Genomic DNA, 24,087 nt, shown 5'->3' with positions numbered 1-24,087 from the left:
GGTGGCGGTATATTTGAATTCATTATTTTAGGCTACTCAAGAAATTCCGATATATGGAATTTCCCTCATTGTAAATATTCTTATCGCACCAATTTGAAATTTGTAAATATGACGTCTTTAACAAATTTCGTCTGGTGGGAATGGACTGTCATGTGACGGAATAAATAATTAGGAAATTTACAAATAGGCAGCGCTAGTGTACTTGCAATATTCTTGCATATTTGAAATATTGCTTTAGCTTGAGATCCCTCATACCTACACCCAAGTTGTATTCGGCAACATTGTTCAGGATGTCCAGGACTACAAAGTGGTGCTCAATATAATGAACACTTCTTCCAAGATGCGACGCTAGTGAGCTGTTATATTTGAGTATATTGTTCCATGTGAGATCTCATGGATTTTGGTTCGTACCATTTTTTGCAAACATGAATGTTGTGGTAGAGTTCATCAAAAGTTTTCTTTGTATTTAACCTGCTCCAGCGATGCTGCAAATAATAGAATGTGTTCACAGAATATGTTTCAGGTCATCCAAGAAAACCCTGGAATTAAGGCCTTTGGGTCTACATGCGTAACCAAAGATCAGCCAATTTGCCGCCTATTTGTAAAATTCCCAATTATTACTTCCGTCATAAGACAGTCCATTCCCACTAGACGACCTTTGATCAAGACGCCATTTTAACAAATTTTAAATTTGTGCGATAAGAATATTTACACTGAGAAGAATTCTATATAACGGAATATCTTGAGTAGTCTAAAAAATGAATTCAAATATACCACCACCTGGCGGCTATGTTCTAAACTTATCAACGCCTCATGCCAAAGCACACGCCTTCCTGCATAACCTCTCTGAAAAAGGTGCAGTTCATAATGGGTAGGATTTTCGGATATTAGTAGAATAATCATGAAAAATCACTGTTTTTGTAACCTTGTTCACTAAAACCCCTCCCCGCGATGTACCCGCCCACCAATAGTCAATATTTGGTTACGACCTGAAAGATGATTAAATTATCTTTCGAAACAGCCCCATAAATCCAAAATCGGCCTAACAATGAAAAAGTTATAGCAATTTCAATTTGGGGTCAATTTGACCCCAGAGCACAGACAACGTAAGTTTTTTTGAGCACAGACAGAAGGTTAACTGAAGTCTAAGATGATTTAAGTAATCGTCTCAATCACTTTAGGTTCTACAACGAATTTGAAATGAAATTTTCGATAGTGATATGATGACATATCAATTCGGACATGTACTAGATAAACAGATTGAAAGAAGTTATTGGTCGGAAAAGCTGACGCCATTTTCGATAAGTTGTCGCGGAGTAATACGTTCTCGAAGAAAAAATACATAAAACCAAAAATAATCCCATCCTATATCGATGACTATAAATTCGAAACCCAATAAAAATAGGCTCAAACCGTATCAGCCAATGCAAGGGAACGGCTGACTGGCGACCTACGCGGTTTGTGTTTTTCTTGGGTTGTTATTCCTGGATCATAAAAATATATATCGATCAGCATGCTTGGTCCACGTTGCTGGTGAAGCATGATGTTAGCAAGCGTTCCTGACGAAATGGGACAATTTTATGGTTACAAACAAACATGTTTCACAAAATGACTTAGAGGGCGTAGATTGAATAACCAATATATCCAACACTTTAGCAGCCAATAGACAGGAGATGATGTGAGCAAAGCTAAGAAATTCGTACTGGGTTCTATTTTGTTTTTGGGGACAAAAAGGCGCGATACCACGACTAATGATGAAGATGTTGATAGCCGCTTTCAGATTTAACTCTGTGACAGAGAAGCGTGTAGAGATAGACCATAAAATCGATTATTCAAATCGTGTTATTTTTTACAGTTATTCTTAATTCTGACTTTATTTTATCCGCCATACTGAACAGCTCAAGCAGATGATATTTCCAGCTTTGAAAGATTTCCTTAATTAAACCTTTATAATTGGTGTCAATATAGCATGTTATTAAGTCATTGATTTTAGGCTTATTGTCAAAAAAATGAATAATCGAATTTTGTCATTTTTAAGCCGCTTTTAAAATAAACGTATTTAAAAGTATGTTGCTGTAGAAAATACTTACCGGAATCGGTGTCGGTGGCGCTGACCGTTACCACATCGGTGCTGATGGGGACGTTTTCGAAAATTTCGTTGGAGTAGCTCATCGGGTCGAAGATCGGGGAATTGTCGTTCAGATCAATCACATTGCAGTAGACGGTCAGCGTGCTGGACAGGCTCGGGTGCCCGTTGTCTTGCGCTTGCACCACAAGAATGTAATGCTGAACCTGGCGGAGATAGAAGAGTCGAAAGGAAGACAATCGAGTTAAACAACCGGAACGGAAATGGTATCACACACGCACACATGAACTCATTCGGCGCGAGACAGGTCGATAAATGTTGAAATTGATTTCGGCCGGCCGGTGCTGATGCTGGCCAAGCGAAAAAGTGATTTCTTAACTGTATTTTAATTTAGAAGATGGTCATAAAAACCCTGTAAAATGTCTCATTATTTATGCATACCTTCTCGGGAGTTTAATTGCCACCGAGCGATCGATAGGCAGAGTCGTCCCGGGCGGAGAGCGTTGTTTTATGAACTCCTGAAGAAGCTGAGTGAGCGCCACAATGCCGATGACAACTGCGACGACTTACTTGCTATGCGCAGACATAAACAAGGAGAGGCATCTCATCTTTCGGCCTCTAGCATGTGTATTCTTCCTTTCACTCGGTATGACATTATTGAACTGCAGCGCGGTTTCAGAAAAATATATGACAACTTTAACGTGTTTTGTATTTTTATGTACTACTGTAATGTCTTATCGGTGAGGAAATTAAAGTTTTAACTGACTTGGGCTCTCGGTAATTGTCCTGATTGGCAAGAATTAGCTGCAATAACAATGACATTTTAACAATGTCATTACCAGTAACAGGTATATTCTTCTTTTTGTACTGACATTGCATCATACAACCGAGGCATAGCTGTTTCGTAGCTTGGTGTGTATTAGACTCTTTCACTGTTATTTACTACGAAGTTTCTAATCCAAATATCACATATGCACTTATATAGGATGTGCCTACCAAGTGTACTCTACGCCTAGTGAAGTAGAGGTCTGCTTTGCAGCACATTCGCACAATCTCAAGCCCGTATCAGCAGGAATAAGAAGGTACATATGTTAAGAGCGTCTGTTTACCCGAACATGTTGGACTGGAGCGGCTGATAACAAATGTAAATAGTTAACGCGATCCCGTTGAAGTTGCTGAACAAAGTTTTTTTTAAATAACATAAAATGTGGAGAGAACAGAATAAGATTATTACATGTCTTGGCATCTGACCAAGGAACGAATTGAAAACTATGATAGGAAACCCGGAACCTCGAATGTCAGGACCTTTACAGGGTCCGGCAATTGAACTACTACATAAGGGAGTAAGAATAATATAACACAAAATACGTATTGGGAACTAGTTCTACAAATCGTTGTCGAACCGTGAGCATGTCGTTATTGTGATTCCAGGGATTAGGTCTTTATCAGTAGTCCGTTGTCAGTAGGATTCGAGTATGGTTATCAACTGTACTGTATCGAATTAAAGATCAAAGCGAACGATGCATTACACTGCCGTTCTATACACAATTGTCCCATGTACATAGGAAATCCCAGCAAACAGGGGACAAATATGCGTATGACGGCAGTACAGTGCTCAGCAATTGTCAGCGTGAGCTACAACATCAATGATCACGAACCAGCGGCCAAATTAGACCAAAAGCGGCTCCGTGCTGGTGCCTCGAAACAAAACTCCAGCAATCCGACCTGTATTAACCCCAAGGGCTGGCGAGATTCCAGGAAGCAAGAGCAACAGCACGAAAAACGATCAGCCAAGCTAAGGAGCAGTCGTGGGAAAAGTTTGTTGCGAAAATATCACCCAGCAACCGGACGATTAACACTGTATCGTCGTGTGGGGCTTCTTTTGACAAATCGGGGGCTACTTTAGACATTTTGAAACAATAATTATAACGTAAATTACTATCAAATTCCCTTTACCACCATTCAGGTGTATTGTTGATAGTTGGATGGCAACTTTCTGTTTCAAATTTTGTATTTATTTCGTTTAATTTTTCCAGAAAATTAAAAATCCAAAGTAGCCCCCGTAATCAAAAGAAGCCCCGCACGACGGTACACTACGTGACATCCTTCTTCTTCTTCTTATTGGCATTACATCCCTACACTGGGACAGAGCCGCCTCGCTGCTTAGTGTTCATTCAGCACTTCCACAGTTATTAACTGCGAGGTTTCTAAGCCAAGTTACCATTTTTGCATTCGTATATCATGAGGCTAGCACGATGATACTTTTATGCCCAGGGAAGTCGAGACAATTTCCAATCCGAAAATATGACATCCAGAAACTGCGAATAAATGGGCTGTGAGTGTGGGATTCGCCATATCATCGACGAAGTCGCTGATATTCTATAGAGAATACATATATAGAATCGGATCCGGGGAATCACTAGATGGAGTTCTTATAGCCGTCCAACAGTTGCTTTCGACCAGATTTCATAGGTCAACGGTAGTTTACACTGATAGTTCCGAGCAAGATGGCAAAGTAGAGTTTGCATTCCACTCCCATGCCATAGCTCGAAATTTAAGTCTCCTGAAAGAATGAAGCGTCTTCTTGGTTGAGGTGTATGCCACCAAGAAGGCGTATCAAAGCAGACTTGGTGATACTAACGGATTCGGCTGCTTGCTGGCGTCCTAGAATCGGAAGCATCGAAACATCCGTGGATCTGGGAAATTGGACGAACGTAGCCAAGGAACAATCGATCATCGACACGCCCACCCCAGGCGAAGAACCGTCAATTTTATGAGTCTAGGGACGTTAACCCTTTCAGGCCCAAATTTTTCTAAGCGGTATTAGCCAGTAAATTTGATATGTACCATTTGTTTTTGTGATTAATAATGGAGAACCGATATAAATAACTTGCGATCTACTGTTACCATGCGAGCTTTTTCCGTCACTCCAAGCTATATGTAGTCAACCATATCCATAACACATTCCTAAAGATGAAGACTAGACTGGCCCAGGAAACAAAAAGTTGACTAATTCCACGGGGCACCCCCCAGGATTGTGTCTTTGGGTGAGAAAATCAATCTCTGAAAATTTCAGCTCAATCGCTTGTTGCATAAGCTGGCGCATTTGATTTGAAGTTTGTATGGGGATTTCAGCCAAAATGTATAGGAAAATACAGCTCCGTCACTCATTCGATCTGGAAATTGGTTCTGATTGTTCGATTGATCTCAGAATTGCAAAACCGGCAGTTGGTATGCTACAGAACAATTTCACAGAACATTGTATGATGATTAAATGAAATTTTATATAGGTTTCGGTCAAAAAACCCAAAAATACACAAATCAGCTCCTAATAAATCAGCCGAAAATTATATAAAAGTTCATTTAATCATCATGCAATGTTCTGTGAAATTGTTCTGTAGCATACCAACTGCCGTTTTTGCAACTCTGAGGTCAATCGAGCAATCAGAACCAAATTCCAGATCGAATGAGTGACGGAGGTGTATTTTCCTATACATTTTGGCTGAAATCCCCATACAAACTTCAAATCAAATGCGCCAGCTTATGCAACAAGCGATTGAGCTGAAATTTTCAGAGATTGATTTTCTCACCCAAAGACACAATCCTGGGGGGTGCCCCGTGGAATTAGACAACATTTTTTTCTCCCCATAGTAATCTGGGCCAGTCTAATGAAGACACATGGTCAGATGGTCAGAACTTGCCATTTACAACCACGACGAAGTTTGAATATGTATTCATCTATATCCATAATATATTTGTGAAGATTGGGAGATATGGTTTTGGTATATCCTGGGTCATCCAAATATCCTGGTCATCCAAACCGTCCTTGAGTTCAGAACATGTGATCTACAGCCACGAAACTAGTTTTTTCGGCACTAGAAGCTTGACGACAACTTGGAAATAATGTATTTGACGAGATGTTATACACATAATTCTGTTTATACGCGATTTTGTTTCGATGGTATTTTGGATCTTGTAGCCTCAATTTACGACCAAAAGCCATGCAACATGTTTCTAAAACTTCTAAATAATCCATAGAAAAATCAGATGATTACTCATATACGATAAACATTTCAGATGGGGACAAAACTGAGAAAATGTAAACCATGCTGAAACAGAATCCTGTGCATTTCTTTGATATATAACAGTTATGGCTTAAAAAGAACGTAACTCCGAAATGGGCCCTACGATTTTTTTCAAATTCCACGCAGAGATGCAGTATAGCCCCAGAATTCAGCTCCATGTTTAAGTTTTGGTGGAGATTTTTTTTTATTAATAGCGGTCAGGGGAGCACCGTGGCGAAATATAGTGTTAATGGTTACTTGGGGTTTCCGTCACTCAAAGCTCCAATATATCGGCACCAACATTTCAAATTTTCTCAAAGTTGCTATATGTATGTGATTATTACAGTTGAATTTATCGGCACCAACATTTCAAAAGGGCGAAACTGCTTTTGTAAACAAGAGCTGCCCACGTCGCTGATGGGCTAATTTGAGCCCAGTCACGCAATCCAACACCACTGATGAAAGCAGCGAAGTCGCTTCTTTTATTAAATTGCGCTAGATTACGTGGGTGGGCACAAAACAGCCCATCAGCGACGTGAGAAACTATTGTTTACAAAAGCAGTTCGACAGCCGATGTGATGAAGATGTTTGACCATATTTCGAGACATTGAGAGACAAGAAACGCTACTTTGGACGGTGCAAACGAAGGTGTAATAAGAAGCAAGATGGGCGTACTCAACGACGGTCAAGCTGTGGAACGCTGGATGAGGTTAAAAGGCTTTAATTGAGCTGAAAAATTACAAGAGGACATCCCTATGATCGGCTATACGAACTGTAGACGTATGACTACGTAGATTCAAGTAGAACTTGCCACTTCTAAAAATGTACTCAACCTCAAATTTATAACACTGGTTAGTGGCTACATATCATATTGATCTTCTTCTCGAAATAACTAGCCCTTGGTTACTTTATAACGTATTAAAATGGTAATTAATTGCTATTCCGAAAAGTTCGTCTGGCGATATCTCGGTGATCAGCTCCTTGACACTTGATACTTGGGACCACAGACCACTCGTGATGAGATTGATTGGTATTTGGACCTTCAAAATGATGCCAGGTTGAGATGAGTTCGGACGTAGCTCTACTGGTAGCTTCCAGTTAACCTTCGTATCTCTGCTGTGCGATTACGAACAAAGATTTAAAGTTGGCTAGAATTTGTTTAAAGTCAACATACTTACTATTGGGTCCTGTGCACCATCAGTGGTGCACAGGTCCGACTTGAAAGCTCTCCATTCTTAGCGATGTTCAACCTTTGCTTTGCTAAGGGAGATAAAGCACAATACGAATAGGTGAGCCGACCCTAATACGGTTGTGGATTGGCCACAAACGGCTGACTCACACTTTCCTACTAAAAAAGGAACCCCCTGGCGATTACTGTGGAACCGTAATCGACATGCCAAACCTTATTCTGCCTTGCCGGAAGTATAAGAAAGAACGACAGAAGAACAACATCAGCACTACCAGCCTGAAGCGAGATGCCTTGAGTAATGCTAAAGGAAGCACAATGATCGTGTTTTTACGGTATAAGCGAAATTATCTCATCGGCAGAAATAAATGAAAGGCTGGGGAGCAAAGAGCATCCACTTCGTCGTTCGTTAAAGGCTGCGTCACGGATTGTCGCTATTGAGGTTTCCATCCACATCCGTATTAGTGCAGTGTTTGCAAGATATAATTTTGCTTGTTGTTAGAACTGTCAGTTTTGCTTGTTTGCTGTTAGAAAACAATAAACAAAACCGTAAGTACACTAAGAAAAATATCTCAAATTTTACCTAGACGCAAGACAAACATCAGACGAAAATGAAAATTTTAAATTTGACTCAGTGTACAGAAAAAATGACAGAACGAGATTTTTTAGGCATTGCATAAAGATCAAGTTGATTCGTTGTGGAGTGTCAGAGGTTGACAGATGAGAAAAACACGGAAATTTAATTGGATGGAACAAAAAAGTGAGCAGAGAAAATATTAGCAATAATGGGTATTAAGCTGTGCACCATCTGCACATAGATTAACTCGAAACAGCCGTTAGAGCATAAGTCAGTGGCACATCAGAGGGGGGCATGGCCAAATTAAAACTCTATTTCAGCAAACAGGTGAGGAGTAAGATGTGAGATTCTACACATTTAAGTAACCGAATGCCATTAGACTCAAAGAGTCATTCGGTCGAAGTGGCAAGAGAGAAGTGAAAAGTGAGAAATAAGAGATGTGAAACAGAAGAAAAACATCAGGAAGAAGAGAAATAAGAGACAAAGCAAAAACAAGTTAAAAAAAGAAGGAAGATAAAAGAAAACACGATGAAAAATGAAAGTAGAAAAAAGAAAGTAGCTTGTCAAAAATAGGAAGAAAAAGGTAGAAACTAAGCATTCTTACCTTGATTACCTTACTTTTAGAAAGGAAGCAGAAAAAAAGGAAAAGGGTGAAAAGCTTCAAGGAAAAGAGTAGTAGGGAGAAGGAAGGTGAACGAAAAAAGAGGAAAAGGAGCAAAACGATGGAGGAAAACGGAAGATGATGATGCAGAAAAAAATTTCTATTTACACACTTATTGTTTTACCGAATCTCGGATTTGCACAGCCGAGTGTTCGGAAATCATCTCAGCAAAAAAAAAAATGAATTGCCAAAAACCTTGGCAATCTTAAATTTCTTAAATGTCACTTATTCGTAGGCACTTAGCAATTTTTTTACCAAAAGCATCATGAGCTATTTCAGCGCGTTCTACATGCTTCAGCAGAATGGTGTAGTAGAGTGGCGAATACCGCAGATCCATCCAAATGAATCCTTTTTGGGTGTTGATACCTGGGTGCACATATCAGCTGAGTTGCGCAAGAATATGGACGAGCTGAAGACTTGCTCCAGTTGCTACGTGCCCTACATTTCGAGTACTGTCGACAGTAAAAGGCCATCGGCGGATGTTGTAAAATATTTGGTAATAAAATCCACGAGGTTGTGTTTATGTGCCTGGCGCTAGGGGTATGAAGTGTCCAAATTCCAAACAGTGTGCAGATTAAAGCGGAGCATTCATAGCATGCAGAAATCCGCGCGTTTTTGGCACAATACACTTAACGGACATTTCGACATTTCGAAACAGTTTGGATTTCAGCAGTGCAGTTCCGATTCGTACCTGTACTGGGAGCTTGAAGGAAAGAATGTGTTGATGCTTTTACTTATCTTCGATCTGCTGCTGGTTTGCGTACAGGAGGAGGAAATCGTTCTGATCAAAAAGTCTTTGATAGATAGACTGAAAATCACAAGGCTAGAAGACATCAGAAGTTGCACGGAAGGTCATAAATATAATATTATATTATGATTTGTTTGTGATTTTACAAAGTGCCTACATGAGAAAAGTATTCAAACTGTTTGATTTGAAGAAGGCTATACCTACTTTGGCCAGGGGTACTACAAAGTGACTGAGAAAAGCCCGAAGCTGCAGAATAACAAAAAGTATCAAAAGTTAATTGGTTGCCTGCTGTATTTGTCCATACATAGTGTATAACGTCCAATAGTTGACCCTAACCAATAGCGGACTCCTAACCAATAATGGACGCCAATAGGGGACCCTCCATCCATATTTGCATTATTACAGCATAATATAAACATTTTTCTATGAATTTTCCACCGGGAGAACCTACCTTACATTCTAATGATTTGATTACATGCATTGGAAATACTGCAGAAAGTAAAGACAGATGATTTTTCATAATTTGACAATAAAAACCAAATGAAGTGTCGACTACAGAGAAGCAATTCCCTATTATGGACCCCCAGGGGATCTACTATAGGGCAAATTCAGTCAGTCTTTGAAATGCTTATTTCGACGAATAACGTCGTATATTTGAGTGTTTTATGTATGTATCGTAAAAGGGGTATACAGAACTTGATATTAGATATCACACGAAATTATTATGCTGACAATTTTCGCTCCTTATGCCAAGAAAAGCAAAATCCCGCTACTAGGGGGTCCACTATTGGACATTCAAGGCTAGTCGTCCAGACATCGCGTTGGCACTGTTGGCAGTCAAAATCTTCGCAAAGCTAAAAGATCTAAAAGATCTAAAAGATCTAAAAGGACAAAAGGTCGATTGAGAACAAGTTGATAACAAGTTTGGTGTATTACAAAGGAATTTGTGAAATGCATTTAACTTCAAGCAGAAATAATACAATCTCATCAATCAAAGTTGAAGAATGAGCAATTTTCAAAGAAGGAGTAATTACTATGGAACAATATTATGAATATCTAGAAAGTTCTATTAGAGATTGTTGATTTAAGAAATGAATAAAACTTGCATTGTGCGAGATTGATTCTCTTCGTGTCAGCTTCTTGTCCATTTCGACCTTTTGTCTCTTTCGACCTTTTGTCCCGTTCGACGTATTGTCTTTTCGACCTTTTGTCCTTTCGACCTTTTGTCCCGTTTGACTTTTTGTCAATTTTAACCTTTCGTCCTTTTCGACCATTTGCCTCTTCGACCTTTGGTCTTTCGACTTTTGTCTTTTCGACCTTTTGACTTTCGACCTTTTGTCCCTAACCCGCATGAGGATTACTACTCCGGGCCACGCCCATCTTCACCGTAACTTGGGAGGGGAAGGAAGTGTTGATGTAATGTGACCATGATAGATCTTACACCGTAACACACCATGCGAATGTATCTACCCAGCGTTACGGGGAATCGCGTTGGTAGTCAGAATCTTAAGACGAAAAGTTTGTTGCCGTTGTAGGTCCTTGAATGGACCGAGGCGCAACGGTTGACCTGATGACCACAACCCGAGCAGACGAAAATCTATATACATAAAAATGAATTTCTGTCTGTCTGAACCTTATAGCCTCCGAAACTACTGAACCGATCGGCGTGCAAATTTGTATGCGTAGGTTTTTGGGGCCGGGGAAGGTTCTTAAGATGATTCGAGACCCCTCCCTCCTTTGAAAAGGGGGGCTCCCATACAAATGAAACAGAAATTTCTGAATAACTCAAGAACTAAGCAGAGAATAAATTAATTTTAGGCGAAACGAAGTTCGTCGGGTCTGCTAGTAGCTCAATCTATATACATAAAAATGAATTTCTGTCTGTCTGAACCTTATAGCCTCCGAAACTACTGAACCGATCGGCGTGCAAATTTGTATGCGTAGGTTTTTGGGGCCGGGGAAGGTTCTTAAGATGATTCGAGACCCCTCCCTCCTTTGAAAAGGGGGGCTCCCATACAAATGAAACACAAATTTCTGAATAACTCAAGAACTAAGCAGAGAATAAATTAATTTTAGGCGAAACGAAGTTCGTCGGGTCTGCTAGTAGCTCAATAATGTTAAATCTAAAGCTAAATCTAGAGTTAAATAATTTTCTTGTTCTTGATGAGATAGCAAAATGAGATATGGACAAGATTGAAATAAGAGATAAAAGATCGGACGCGCGTGGAGCAAAACCTGTGAACAGTCTAAATGATTCATTTGAATTTTTGTTATTTTGGTTGCACTAAAATATCATGAGGAGATCATGTTATGATATTTGTAAGAAGTAATCAATATCATGTGCTACTATACTTATCCATAGCATACCTTGATATTAAAATGATATTACTTAGGGTTAAGGCAGGTATTTTCGTCTTTTCGTCATAGTCTCAAAAACCAATAGAAGAGATACTTTTTTGCTAAACTCATCCGTACCAAATCGTAAGCTCAGGAGAAACGTTCAGCTATAGTGAAATTATGGCAAATGGCCGTTGCCTTCATTGGTTTTAGACCTACGACGATGGACGGAAATACCTGCCGTGTCCCTATATGCAATTTTTTGATATTCTTGCCTGTTCTACTATCTCTTATATCAATCAAGTCCATACCATGTTTTACTATTCTGTTCATAGCTTCTGCTCGGGAATTGACTACGAATTGAGGCTTGGAAATAGAGATTAAGGTCTACTACTGTCTGCATATTCGGATGTACTAGCTACATGTTCAGTCTCAGAGGAGCTACAGTGGCTTGGGTCAGCCGGAAGCAGATTTATGTGTTCACGACGACCATGGAGGCCGACTATTTGGCACTGTCAGAGGTTACGCAAAAGCTAAACACTTAAAAAATAGAACTGGATGATGAAAATCGCAGGGAAAACCGGCTGCCGGCTGAGCTTCTCAAACAAGGCAGTGAGCAGTTTTACAAAGTAATGATTATGCCAACAATATAGGAGAAAGAATAATAGCCTGATAACTGATTCTTCTTCTTCTTCTATGGCTTTACATTCCAACTGGCCTGCTTTTCAACTATTAGCATTTCCTCAGTTATTATGTGAAAGCTTTCTATGCCCATTATTGCATGAATATGTATTTTGTGTGGCAAGTACAATGGATACACTATGCTTAGGGAATCGAGAATGTTTCCCACCCGAAAACATGCTAGACCGGACCGAGAATCGAACTCGCCATCTCCGGATCCTCACAAGTTAAACTGCTAACTGGTTGGATGGACTTTCTTTGAGAAAGGGTACAGACTGGATTGCGTTAATTGCCGAGGAATATATCTCCTTAATTCGGCGTTTAACAGACTGAAACTGTAAATACTCCATGTATACTCCATGTGGCGTAGGTTCACCGAGAAGGAGCTGTAGTTCATCAAATATCCAATAAAAATAGAAAATAAAATTGAGAGGTTTGAAAATGAGTTGCAATTTTATCGAATTTATTCCGGAAGCGTTTTTATTCAAACTTAGTTAACAAGCTAATGCGTTTTTATTCGAATTTAGCTCATATTAAAATTATATTCTATTTTTCATGAACTTCTGTTTTTATAGACAATACATTTTTTCATGAAATTGCATTCAATTCCGTCCACCTAAACTCAATCAAACTTTATATCGACTTACCTCCTCGTAGTCCAAGCGCGCCGTCAGCGTAAAAATTCCCGTCTGAGGATTCAGCGAGAACACATCGTTGGCCCAGTCCGAGATGACGGTGTAGGTGACGGCGGCATTCGTTCCCAGGTCCGGATCGCTGGCGGATATGACGCCCACCTGGAAGCCCCGTGCCGCATTCTCCGGAATGTCGAACGAGTACGCCGTCTCGGAAAATGACGGTGGGTTGTCGTTGGTGTCGGTGACCTGTGTTGGAAAGGAGAAATGGAAGAAGGTAAGAAACTCCGTTGAAACAAGTGGTACATGGCAAGTACTGACTCGAAATTGGCTGGAATTGTTACTAAATTGGTGCCCATGTGCGGGTCAGGTAATGCAGCGACGCTGTGGTAAATGTCAAGTGCGTTTTCTTCCTCTAGTATAATCTGTCTTTTTTGAGCGTTGGTTAATGTTGAAGCGAAAAAAAACGGAGAAACTTTCGCTAATTTCTCAAATTAGTCAAATTAATCGAATAACAATCTGATGCTAGCTGTACATAAGGCAATGGCAATGGTAGTGAGCGCAAATTTTTTGAAATACTTGGGCGAGTGATCATAAAATAAGCGTCCTCGAACTTTAATCATCGATTGAGTAGCAACTATGGACACTCGTAACATAAATTGAATTCAAATGGTTGGAAATCGGTGCGAGGTGATTATGGCAATGCCATTTATTTCAGATCTCGCCTCCGCAAATCCAAATCGCTTGATTATGATTGCAACCTGGTTACGGCACCATCCCCACGTCGCCCTTGCTCGCAAAAAAGCACCGAAATGGTTTAGGTAGTCTCTTTTTGCTTTTTCATCCTGCGGTTATAAAGTGACCTACAATTTGCTTCGGATGGGAAGAGAAACCTAGAATTCCTACACATTGCAGCTGATAGCTTTGAAGATTAGGAAATAAAGCATTTCGAAAATCATCGTTCGCTTCCATCGCGGTCTGTTCGAAACGGATCATCAAGTTTATTTGCCGGCACGCGAACCAATCGTAGGTAGAGGTAGAGAAAGCGCAAAACGTGACTTGTCCTGAAATGGGTAAAAAAAATGTGCTAAAGACGAGCCTAATTGCGTTCAAGTGCGTTTTACGTCGAAAACAGACTAGGATATGAATGGATAGATATATAAGAAGATATCTAGTTCGACTTCATTTAGGCGTGTGAAATGATAGAACTCGATGATAAACATGAAGATTATGGGCTATGTACAAATTTGAAACTATAAAAAGTAAAGTTTATCACAAACATAATTTCTTTTTTTAAATGATATGAAAGGGCACCTCAAAATTGTATGGCTCGTTTAATCAATCGAACTAGATTAAATTCTTAAATGCAATTAGGAAACCGTTTATCGGCATTTACGTTGTAAAACTACTTGTAGTTTGTAGTGAAGACCACCTAAACGTAACGATGCTCCCTAAAAAAGAAAGCACCGCATGATTTTCAACCACTGATGACCTAGTCCTCGATCCAGACGGTAAGGCCAAAGCAAAGAACGTTAAAGCGAATATCTAACCTGTCAAATCGATGTGTTCCCTTTCTTCCGCTTGCCGTCCCGAGTCATTGGTCGCAGATTGTGACTGCTGTCTGTGCAGAGTTGACTACAGCTCGAATTCGTTGATCTCCCCAGACTGAATCCAATCGGAATCTGGATAGGCTGACGGCAGAAAGTTACGACGCTTGAGTAGTCCGTCGTTCTCTAACCTTTTTTTTAATCAATAACATTATCTAGGAAGGACCAGTCGAACTACGACGGCTGCCTAAACTTATCTCGAGAAATCCAAATGGTCTACACTGGCTCGGAAGTCCAAATGGAATGGGCCCGAAAAACTAGGGAAAGACGGAGAATGCTGAAGGCGCCCTCAAAAGTAACAATGAAATACGCGGAACGTGACGAAGACAACAACGCGGAATAAACTTTTGATCTCCATCTGCTTATTTATGATCATGATTATTTTTATTAAATCTTTCTCCATTCTGGTGATTAAACAAACGCGCGTGGAGCAAAACCTGTGAACAGTCTAAATGATTCATTTGAATTTTTGTTATTTTGGTTCAGTAATGAGCGATCCTTTCGTTTTGTTCGCTCGATTAGCAAACGGTAGAATTTGATGATTAATATTGCACCATCCATCGATCCTACATGTGAGGGGAAACATTGAACTCAGAGCTTGCAGCTAAGGCTAATACTGATCAATGGAGCAGGAATCAGTCATTGGAGGTCAAGCACTAATTGAGAAAGAAACAAGTCTGAACATCCGACGTGAAACTATTTCATAAATTTAGAATCCGATCTGAACACGATTAGATCAACATGCTGAGATAGATGATCTGATTTGGTAGTCAGAAGAGTGAAGCTCATTTTTCTTCCATGCGCAATATGGTATAGTTATTATTGGACTTTGTATCGCGTTCAAAGGTCGTTTGGCGTTTCAGTGCGTCGGAAAATTTATTTTGTTGAACTGACAGATTTAATAGCATTGCTAATAGAATAGGTGGCTTAGAACGTCTACGCATTGTTTTTGCACGGTTGCTCAAGAAGTTCTTGGATGACTTACAAACTTTGAAAATGATAATCACCCACTGGCACGCCAAATGCTGGGTAAAGCGTACCATAGGTACTTCACGTACCTGAAGCAATAAAATAGATCCCATTTCGCGGTCCTTAGCCTTTTACCCAGCAACTGCTATCCCTATCTCCTCGTGGCGCTGGCCGGGATACGAGCAACCTTAGGAAAGATCGGGTTACCAACCCCGGTGGGAACTATGGTCGTATGCTGACAGGGAAGGGGGGATTTGCTGCTCTCCGGAGGTACAAATCTGATCGAGCGTCTGTTCTCCATGTTAGGAGCGGCTCACAACAGCGTATGTTCCCCATGTTAGGGGTGGCTGATCATCGTCCGAGTGCCAGCGAGGGACTCTAAACTAAACTGTGCATATCATGCTGCATCGTGTCAGCATCAAGAAGGCAGCCCCTTCAACGAGATGTATTTAGCGCAACCCTGGTAAGGTAGCCTACCGAAGATTCTACAGTTACCAAGAAAGGTAAAAGAAGAGCAAATGGATTGATTCAACGGTAACAAAGCCGGCAACGAATAAAGGACAACGATTGGAAAGTCGGATCATGGAAAGTGAGAACTTTGAATGAACCCGCACGTGTTGGGTTCCTGGCTCGCGAGATGCAGAAGGTCGGCGGGAGTGTGGCAGCAATCCAGGAAATACGGTGGCCTAGAACTGGAGAACGTGAATTCCGGGCGGTGGATCCCATAGCTAACACTTCATTCAAGTACCACATCTACTATAGCGGCGATGACAGAGCAGAACGAAAAGTTGGTGTCATGGTGATGGGAAGCAGATGAAGCGTGTTATCCGTTGGAAGCACAGCAGAATTCTTCAACTTCAATACCCGTTCCAACAGAGAGCTGTAAAGTGTAGCAAGGGCAGAAAAGAAGCGAATCCACCGCAGATAAAAAAGGCAATACGAAGAGAGTGTGATAGCTGAAGCGCAGGAGAACATGGACAGAACGATATGCGGAGGTTTTACGCACCTGTCAATGGCGCGCGGCAATGACCGAGAGGGGAATTTGCTGACAGACAAGACTTTGGTGGCAGCCATAGGTGGAAGGGCACGTCGAAAATTTGTTGAACTGTGAAAATGAAGGTATTTTAAGAAGCGAGATGGATATAGTCGGCGACGGTCAAGCTGTGGAACCCCCAGCGCTGGACGAGGTAAAGAAGGCTCTAAACGAGCTGAAAAACAGTAAAGCTGTTACAATTTTTGAGATATTGCCGACAAAATGTACAGTAAATTTCCCGGAGTGGACACCGGTCAATAAACGCAGACAGTCGTACGATATCGCCTCTAATCTCTTTCGCACACCGTGAGTTGACCCCTTCAATAATAGCGCACATAAACACATACACTAATGGCTCGAAGCAAGATAGAACATCTCGCACAATAGCCACATCAGAGTGATTTGATCAACCAAGTGTGAAGTACCTGGATTGAATAGTGCATGCAAACCTGAAAGGTGGCACAGGTTGCGTATTAAGATCCCTCTAAAACCATCACCAGCATCACGTTTTCGAAAACCAGAGGTAAATTAACGAGATTCTGCCTCATTTTTCCATTTCTAATGGGCATGATTCACCATAGGAAAGTGCTTCAAACCACAACCACGTGCAGTCAATCGGTCCGAGAAGCCAACCATAAAAGGTAAAGTGCATATCAATGCCTTTTGATGCATCATACCTAGCTCCAATATTACATGCTTTCAGGCTCGGTTGCATGTCCCGAGCGACTATCCGGCTCGATTGTAAAAGCGCTGACAGGGTCTAGTCCTCCAGATTCGGACACTACTAAGGGTGACAAACGTAGATGCCAACACATCCGACACAGGTAGTATTCGCACTCTGCTACCTAGAAAGTGGTCATCAACTATCCGTTTACAGATTCCACAATATACGGTTCACACGATTGGCACTCGTTGGCAGCCAAAGACACAGAAGGCCTTCAATAGGTAAGCTCACGATCAATGCAATACCGAGTACAGAAGCTAATTGTGCTCGATGGCCCTTCAATAGAAGGCCTTTTGTTTGCAGCCTTGCATTTGCCGGTGAATCGACATCTGTACGCTCGTTGAGCGAGTATCGCACGGCGATCCCAAGCTGGTGGTGCAACTTTGAGGTGCAGGGAAGTCACGGGTGGTGCAGCAGACGATACGCATTGTGCGACATTGAACCGGGTACGACGCAACAAAAGGTAGTGCGACGGAGAGCGTGCGACATCAAGGAAGTAGCATCGATTTGCAGTGTGCATTCTGCTCGTCCGAGATTGCCAGGTGATGCTTCATGCAACAAAGGCACACTAGCGAATGTGCGCTGATAGCGATAACGACGATGCACCAGATGCAGCAGGGGGCCCCCATCGATGCTGATAAACGACGGACGGAGGATGAGAAAATGTATGTACGTTAGGCAAATTAGCTGTAAGAACATTATGTGAAATGAATACTCAAATGAACCATCATTGCCAATTCTCCATTATTGCCGATTTCATGTTTTCTACTTTGAGTCAATGAGCTGGGGTTTGAGACACAAAATAACACTTTGTGCAATTTGTGTAGCTGGTCGGGAAAGAAATTTTGAAGCTTTATAATAGCGAAGGAGATTTGCGGGAAGAGCCGTGTGTTCTACGTTATCGAATGCATTGTGTGCTAAGCCGCGTGACTGAAAATCGTAACATTGGCGCCCAGACTAAAAAACCCACTAGTGAGTTTGATCGGTTCGCGTAGTCAAGCTGTCAAATAAGTGATCTGTGTGTATAGTTAAATTAGTGATATCCGTGTCACACTTGCTGGAGATGGATCTTAATCACCTCACCCCGGAGGAAATAGAGTTCGAACTGCTAGTTCGGAAAACGACTGGTACGAGAGGAAAAAACTTGGAGTGGAAAGCATCACGACTACAGCAACTATTGGACAGTGAACTCAATGGATCGCCGGTACCCAACTGTTCATCCCACGTACTAACGGATATGGACAGTATATATCAATGTCAAACGAAGCTGTCTCCAATTTTGCAAGCTTTGGATGGTGCTTTCAGACAAAGGAACGACAACCAGGTGAATGCATTGAAATCAAGACTGTTGCATTACCAATTTCGACTTTCGCTTATATCGGATCCGATGATACTAATCAATGCAAAGAAAACACTGGAAAAGGTAGGCCTCGCTCTACAGAAAATCGAGAAATACATCCAGAATCAAGCATCAGGAACATCAGCAGGACAAGCGGATACAGAGGACCTTCCAAGTGATCCAGAAACGAGAAAGCGGTTAAAGATCGCGAAACTTCAATCGAGCATCAACGAAACATCAAAGCATCAACTACAATTAGAAAAGCAGCTTCAAGAAGAACTTCGGGGCAACCAAATACCTGAAGAGCAGTCAAACCAGAATCCAGTAGTTCTCGACGGGAAACACCAGGACCAAGAGAAGCAGTCGAGGCTCCAACACCAACAAATGGAACATCGTAGAGAGGATCAACAATTACCGCCACCTCAAGTTCAACAGTCTCAACAACATCAACAGCATCCAAATCCCATGGAACAACAACAACAACAACAAGATCCACGACAACCATCGCCGCAGCAGTTTTCTTCACAACCTCCACTGCTATTTTCTGATCATCAACAACAACAAGATCATCTACTGTGGCAAGATCAGCAAAACAGAGGTTTTCATCAGGAGCAAAGCCTTCGTTTATTGCTGAACCAAATGCAGATACAGCAGCAACAGTTAGAGCGACAGCTTCAACAGGAGCAATACAGACGACAACAGCTAGAAGCACATTTACAGCATCAACAGTTAAGATTGACAGCACCTCCACAGCGAGAAAACGAAATCCCGAATTACACCTTTGGCGCGATTTCAGGATACTGGGGTCCGTACAATCAACGAGACTCCGGGATAGCTGAACATCCCCAGGAATATGAGCAACAAAATTTCAGGGAACGCCTAATAGATCCAACACACCGAGAATCAATACTCAACAGTCAAATAGTTACAGATTTCTGCAACCGGTACATAAGTGGCCATTCGAGTACTCAGGAGAAGGTAACATCGTAAAGTTAGGCGAATTTCTGAATCAGGTGAACACCTACGCTGTCACCGAAGGCATGGATGAGCAAACATTGCTTCGCTCAATCAAACATTTATTGAAAGGAAGAGCACTTCAGTGGTACACGCGCTCGTATCTAATCCTTACAACTTGGGACATCTTTAAAGCAGAAATCAAACAAGAGTTCTTACCTCGAACTACTCGGAGATTGTGAAGCAGGATCTGTACTTACGATTCCAAGGTCCAAATGAGTCATTCACAACATTCTACAGAGACCTAGTAGCGGCGTTCGAGATAATGGAACCAGCAATATCAGAGTCAGAGAAGTTATTTATCTTGAAATCACATCTCAACACAGACTTCTCCCCAATTGCTTCGGCGTCCCGATCGGCGAGTGTCCGTGACCTCGTGGCAGTATGCAAAAGATTTCGAAGTTTCTCGTTCTTACGCACTAAGAGGGCGAGCACCAACAACGCGAGTCCTAGGAACCCGGCATGAGAATTCATCACTTCATCAGCCCGTGATCAATAGATTGGACAACAGTGGCCGGCCGCCATTAAATCGACAACCGTACGGCACAGCGCGGGTCAGCATGGTAGAGCATAATCAAGAGGTCGAAGAAGAAGTGGATCCGGTGAGCATCAGGGAAAGAGAAGCGTTTCATCAGGACATTGCTTACCGGAACGAAGCTGCGTCGAATCTAACAGAAGAGGTAAATGCCATTCGAGGGCAGAATAATTGGAGCGGAAGATCGGCGTCTGACACCACATCGAACCAGTCGGGTAGGAATTCCATACGGGAGGCTCCAATAGTAACAGTATGTTGGCAATGTGAAAACCCTGGACACACTTATTTCAGATGTCCTAATCCAAAACGCTACTTGTTTTGCTACAGCTGCGGCAAGAAAGGATGTACAACGCGCAACTGTGAAGCCTGCATCTTACGCTGGAGACAATTAGACACACAAAATGAGCTTCCGATTTCGGAAACCGGAACTGGGAGAACCCACAGTAAAGGTGGTGGGATCTCCCGAAAATCGATAGTGCCTTTGCTACGTAATATTCCGGCTTTTTGTAAGGCGGACTCTATTATAATTGATACGGAAAACAACGATAATCGACCATATGCAGCTATATCGATCCTTGGGAAAAAATACGAGGATTGTTGGATAGCGGCGCAACCTGCAGTCTTATAGGAGGATCTCTAGCAGAAATTGCAGACGAACTGGGACTTCAAAAATTTCCGGTTATAGGAGAAGTAAAAACAGCAGACAACTCGCCACACAAAGTCTCGTTTTTCTCCCATGTACCATTCGTTTATAATAATAAGAATGCAACTCTTCCTATACTATTCATCGAATCTATGCCTCCTTTATTAATCCTAGGAATGGATTTTTGGACGAAGTTTGGCATCAAACCAAAGATCTGTGGAGTCACAACTAGCGGGGACTTGGAAAATTCAGTAATAGGAACATTAACGCGGGAAGAGCAGGATCAACTACAAGCAACAATCCTAGAATTCCCAACATCGGCAAACCAGGGTCAGTTAGGTAGAACAAACCTATACTGCCACAAAATGAACACTGGCACCGCACCACCATTTAAACAAAAATACTACCCCATGTCCAGATTCGTACTGGAGGACTTGAACAAGGAAGTGGACAGAATGCTTGAGCTGGGTGTGATAGAAGAAGCAGTTTGCTGTCCTTGGAATAATGCCACGGTGGCAGTTAAGAAAAAAGACGGTTCTATGCGATTGTGTTTGGACGCCAGGAAACTGAACTCAGTCCTAGTTCAAGAAGCATACCCAATTCCGCAGATAGCATCCATCGTCAACAACCTGAGCGGATCGAAGTTTCTCTCCTCAATCGACCTAGAATCAGCATTTTGGCAAATACCACTTGAGGAAGAATCAAAACAGAAGACAGCTTTACCATTCCGCAACGAGGGCACTACCAGTTTACAGTGGTTCCATTTGGATTATCAACGGCCAGTCAGGCCCTATCGCGTGTCATGAATCACTTATTCATCGACCTGGAGCCAAAAGCATTCGTTTATTTGGACGACCTAATATTGGCAACAGAAACGTTCCAAGAGCATCTCGAACTACTCCACGAAATCATTAGAAGACTGAAAAGCGCTGGTCTGACTATCAATGCCGAGAAATCTGCCTTTTGCAGGAAAAGCTTGCAGTATTTAGGCTACGTACTGGATCAACAAGGCTGGCGCGTTGACGAAGGAAAGTAGAAGCAATAACAAAATTTCCGGCTCCGACAAACAAAAGGAGGTTCAACGATTTATCGGCATGTGTGGGTGGTACCGAAGATTCATACAGAATTTCTCCAAAACAGCTGCCCCTTTGACGGAACTCACAAAAGCTGGAAACAAATTTAAATGGACTGAAGAATGCGAGAATGCCTTCCAAACTCTCAAATCGCACCTCATATCGGCCCCGGTCTTGGCAACGCCAGATTATTCAAAGCCATTTTCCGTGGCATGCGACGCGTCCGATGTGGCAATAGGAGGTGTATTAACACAAGTAATCGAAGGAGAAGAAAAGTAATCTGTTACTTCTCCCAGAAACTCGCTTCCTCCGAACGAAAGTATTCAGTGACCCAACGCGACTGTTTGGCGGTTATACGATCAATTGAGAAGTTTCGTGGATATCTCGAAGGAACACACTTCACGGTTTACTGCGACCACTCAAGTTTGACCTACCTCAAAACCATGAAAAATCCAACGCCGCTTCTTGCTAGGTGGATCCTGCGGATGAACGCATACTCCTTCGACATAAAATACCGCAAAGGAAGTTCCAACACTGTCCCTGATTGTCTAAGTCGAGTAGAAATTGTAAACTCTTTGAGCGCATCACCCACAACAGCTTCGGATCCATGGTTTGACCGGTTGGTTGAAAATGTTCGGAAGGATGCTGATAAGTTTCCAGAATTTAGGATAATCGACGGACAACTGTACAAAAATTGCGCTATGAAAGACGAGACTGGCGGAAAAGTTCATCGTTGGAAAAAAAGTAGTTCCAACTCATCTTCGTCGTGAGCTCATGCATCGATTCCATGATATACCCACCGCTGCTCACCTCGGAGGAGATCGTACATTGCTTCGTATTCAACGCGACCACTATTGGCCTCAGATGGCGGCGGATATCAGGAAATACGTACGAACCTGCGACGTATGCAAAGCTTGCAAGGCACCTAATACAACCTTAACACCAACATTAGGCAACCCTAAACCAGCGCAACTGCCTTGGGAGCTAATTTCAGTAGATTGGGTTGGCCCACTCACACGATCAAAGAAAGGTAATACAGTTCTTTTAGTCATAGTCGACTGGGTGACGAAATTCATCGTCATAGAGCCATTTCGATCGGCAAATGCTCAGAAAATGTCTGAGTTTCTAGAGCACTACGTATTTCTTCGATTCTCCACGCCAAGGATCATCGTTTCGGATTCGGGATCCCAATTTTTATCCCAGGTCTTTCAGACCTTGCTCAAAAGATACAATGTAATTCATATGAGAACTGCTTTCTATACACCAATGTGTAACGCAGCAGAGAGGACAAATCGAACGCTCATCACATGTGTTAGATCGCTACTCGATGAAGACCAAAGAGATTGGGACGTGCATATTCAACAAATAGTATGTGCAATTAATACTGCAAAGCACGAAACCCTGGGATGTAGTCCTTACTACTGCAACTTTGGAAGGGATCACATTCTATACACAAATCAGTATGTTGCCGCCAAAGCCAATTCGGCCGAAGACTCTCAAGCAGCCCAAAAGGCAAGAATAATATCGGTTCATAACATTCAACATTTCGTGTTAGCAAGGATCAAAGCTGCCCATGACAACAGCAAGAAACGTTATGACCTAAGAGCTCGGAATAGAACATTCGCAGAAGGAGAAATAGTGTGGAGAAGATCATTCGAGTTATCCAATGCAGCAGAGCATCGAACGAAAAAATTGGGAGCAAAGTTTATACCATGCATCGTTAGACAAGCGCAAGGATGCAACAATTACACACTAGAAGACATCAAGACATCGAAAACCGGCGTTTATCACGCAAAAGATATCAAACCAGACTAAAACCAAACCATCAAGCAATGTCTACAGCACCCTGCCGCTGTCAACAAAGAGCAATCGCCGTGAACACATCGTATTGGATGCAGAAGAGATCGGAAACTCGTTCCAAAGTTTCTCATCCAGACACGATCAAGCAACGAAACCCATTTATCCAGCTATGTACGCAGAACTACTGTCCGACTATGAACAGATGCCACCAAAAACATGTTCGCTGTTGACTCGAAGGCTCAATAACTAATCACGAAACCTCGTCACAGCAAGCAGTTTTACAGACTCTTCGTCCGTCGAACACGTTAGAAACCCCACATTAATGAAACTGCGGAACAACTATATCAATATCAGATTGCTACTACCGAGTTCGCAAGA

At 41.9% G+C, this 24,087-nt stretch overlaps 2 protein-coding genes and 1 pseudogene across 2 annotated transcripts in view; 2 read left to right on the top strand and 1 right to left on the bottom strand.

The window, feature by feature from the left end:
- Nucleotides 1-24,087, bottom strand: part of LOC134210508 (cadherin-related tumor suppressor) — a 236,466-nt gene that overhangs the window by 29,665 nt on the left and 182,714 nt on the right. The window contains exons 5-6 of the mRNA XM_062686549.1: nucleotides 12,988-13,221; nucleotides 2,091-2,292 (exon numbers count right to left, since the gene is read on the bottom strand). Of these exons, the coding sequence (XP_062542533.1) occupies nucleotides 2,091-2,292; nucleotides 12,988-13,221 (436 nt within the window). The remainder of the gene's footprint in view (nucleotides 1-2,090; nucleotides 2,293-12,987; nucleotides 13,222-24,087) is intronic.
- Nucleotides 17,376-17,931, top strand: LOC134218293 (uncharacterized). Its single transcript, XM_062697227.1, has 3 exons — nucleotides 17,376-17,405; nucleotides 17,459-17,526; nucleotides 17,591-17,931. The coding sequence occupies exons 1-3, from the start codon at nucleotides 17,385-17,387 to the stop codon at nucleotides 17,889-17,891; spliced, it is 390 nt and encodes a 129-aa protein (XP_062553211.1). The 5' UTR covers nucleotides 17,376-17,384; the 3' UTR covers nucleotides 17,892-17,931.
- On the top strand, nucleotides 18,369-20,640 carry LOC134216925 (uncharacterized; annotated as a pseudogene).

Source organism: Armigeres subalbatus, chromosome 2, assembly GCF_024139115.2.
Source record: "Armigeres subalbatus isolate Guangzhou_Male chromosome 2, GZ_Asu_2, whole genome shotgun sequence".
NCBI lineage: Eukaryota > Metazoa > Arthropoda > Insecta > Diptera > Culicidae > Armigeres > Armigeres subalbatus.
Note: the sequence above shows the minus strand (reverse complement) of the source record. Positions and strands in the feature narration are given on the sequence as shown.

Excerpts from the sequence above, each read along its gene's own strand:
- LOC134218293 (XM_062697227.1), top strand. The coding sequence starts at position 17,385 with ATGCCAACACATCCGACACAG. Across the intron at positions 17,406-17,458 it reads TGCCAACACATCCGACACAG|ATTCCACAATATACGGTTCA; the intron begins GTAGTATTCGCA and ends ATCCGTTTACAG. Across the intron at positions 17,527-17,590 it reads ACACAGAAGGCCTTCAATAG|AAGGCCTTTTGTTTGCAGCC; the intron begins GTAAGCTCACGA and ends GCCCTTCAATAG.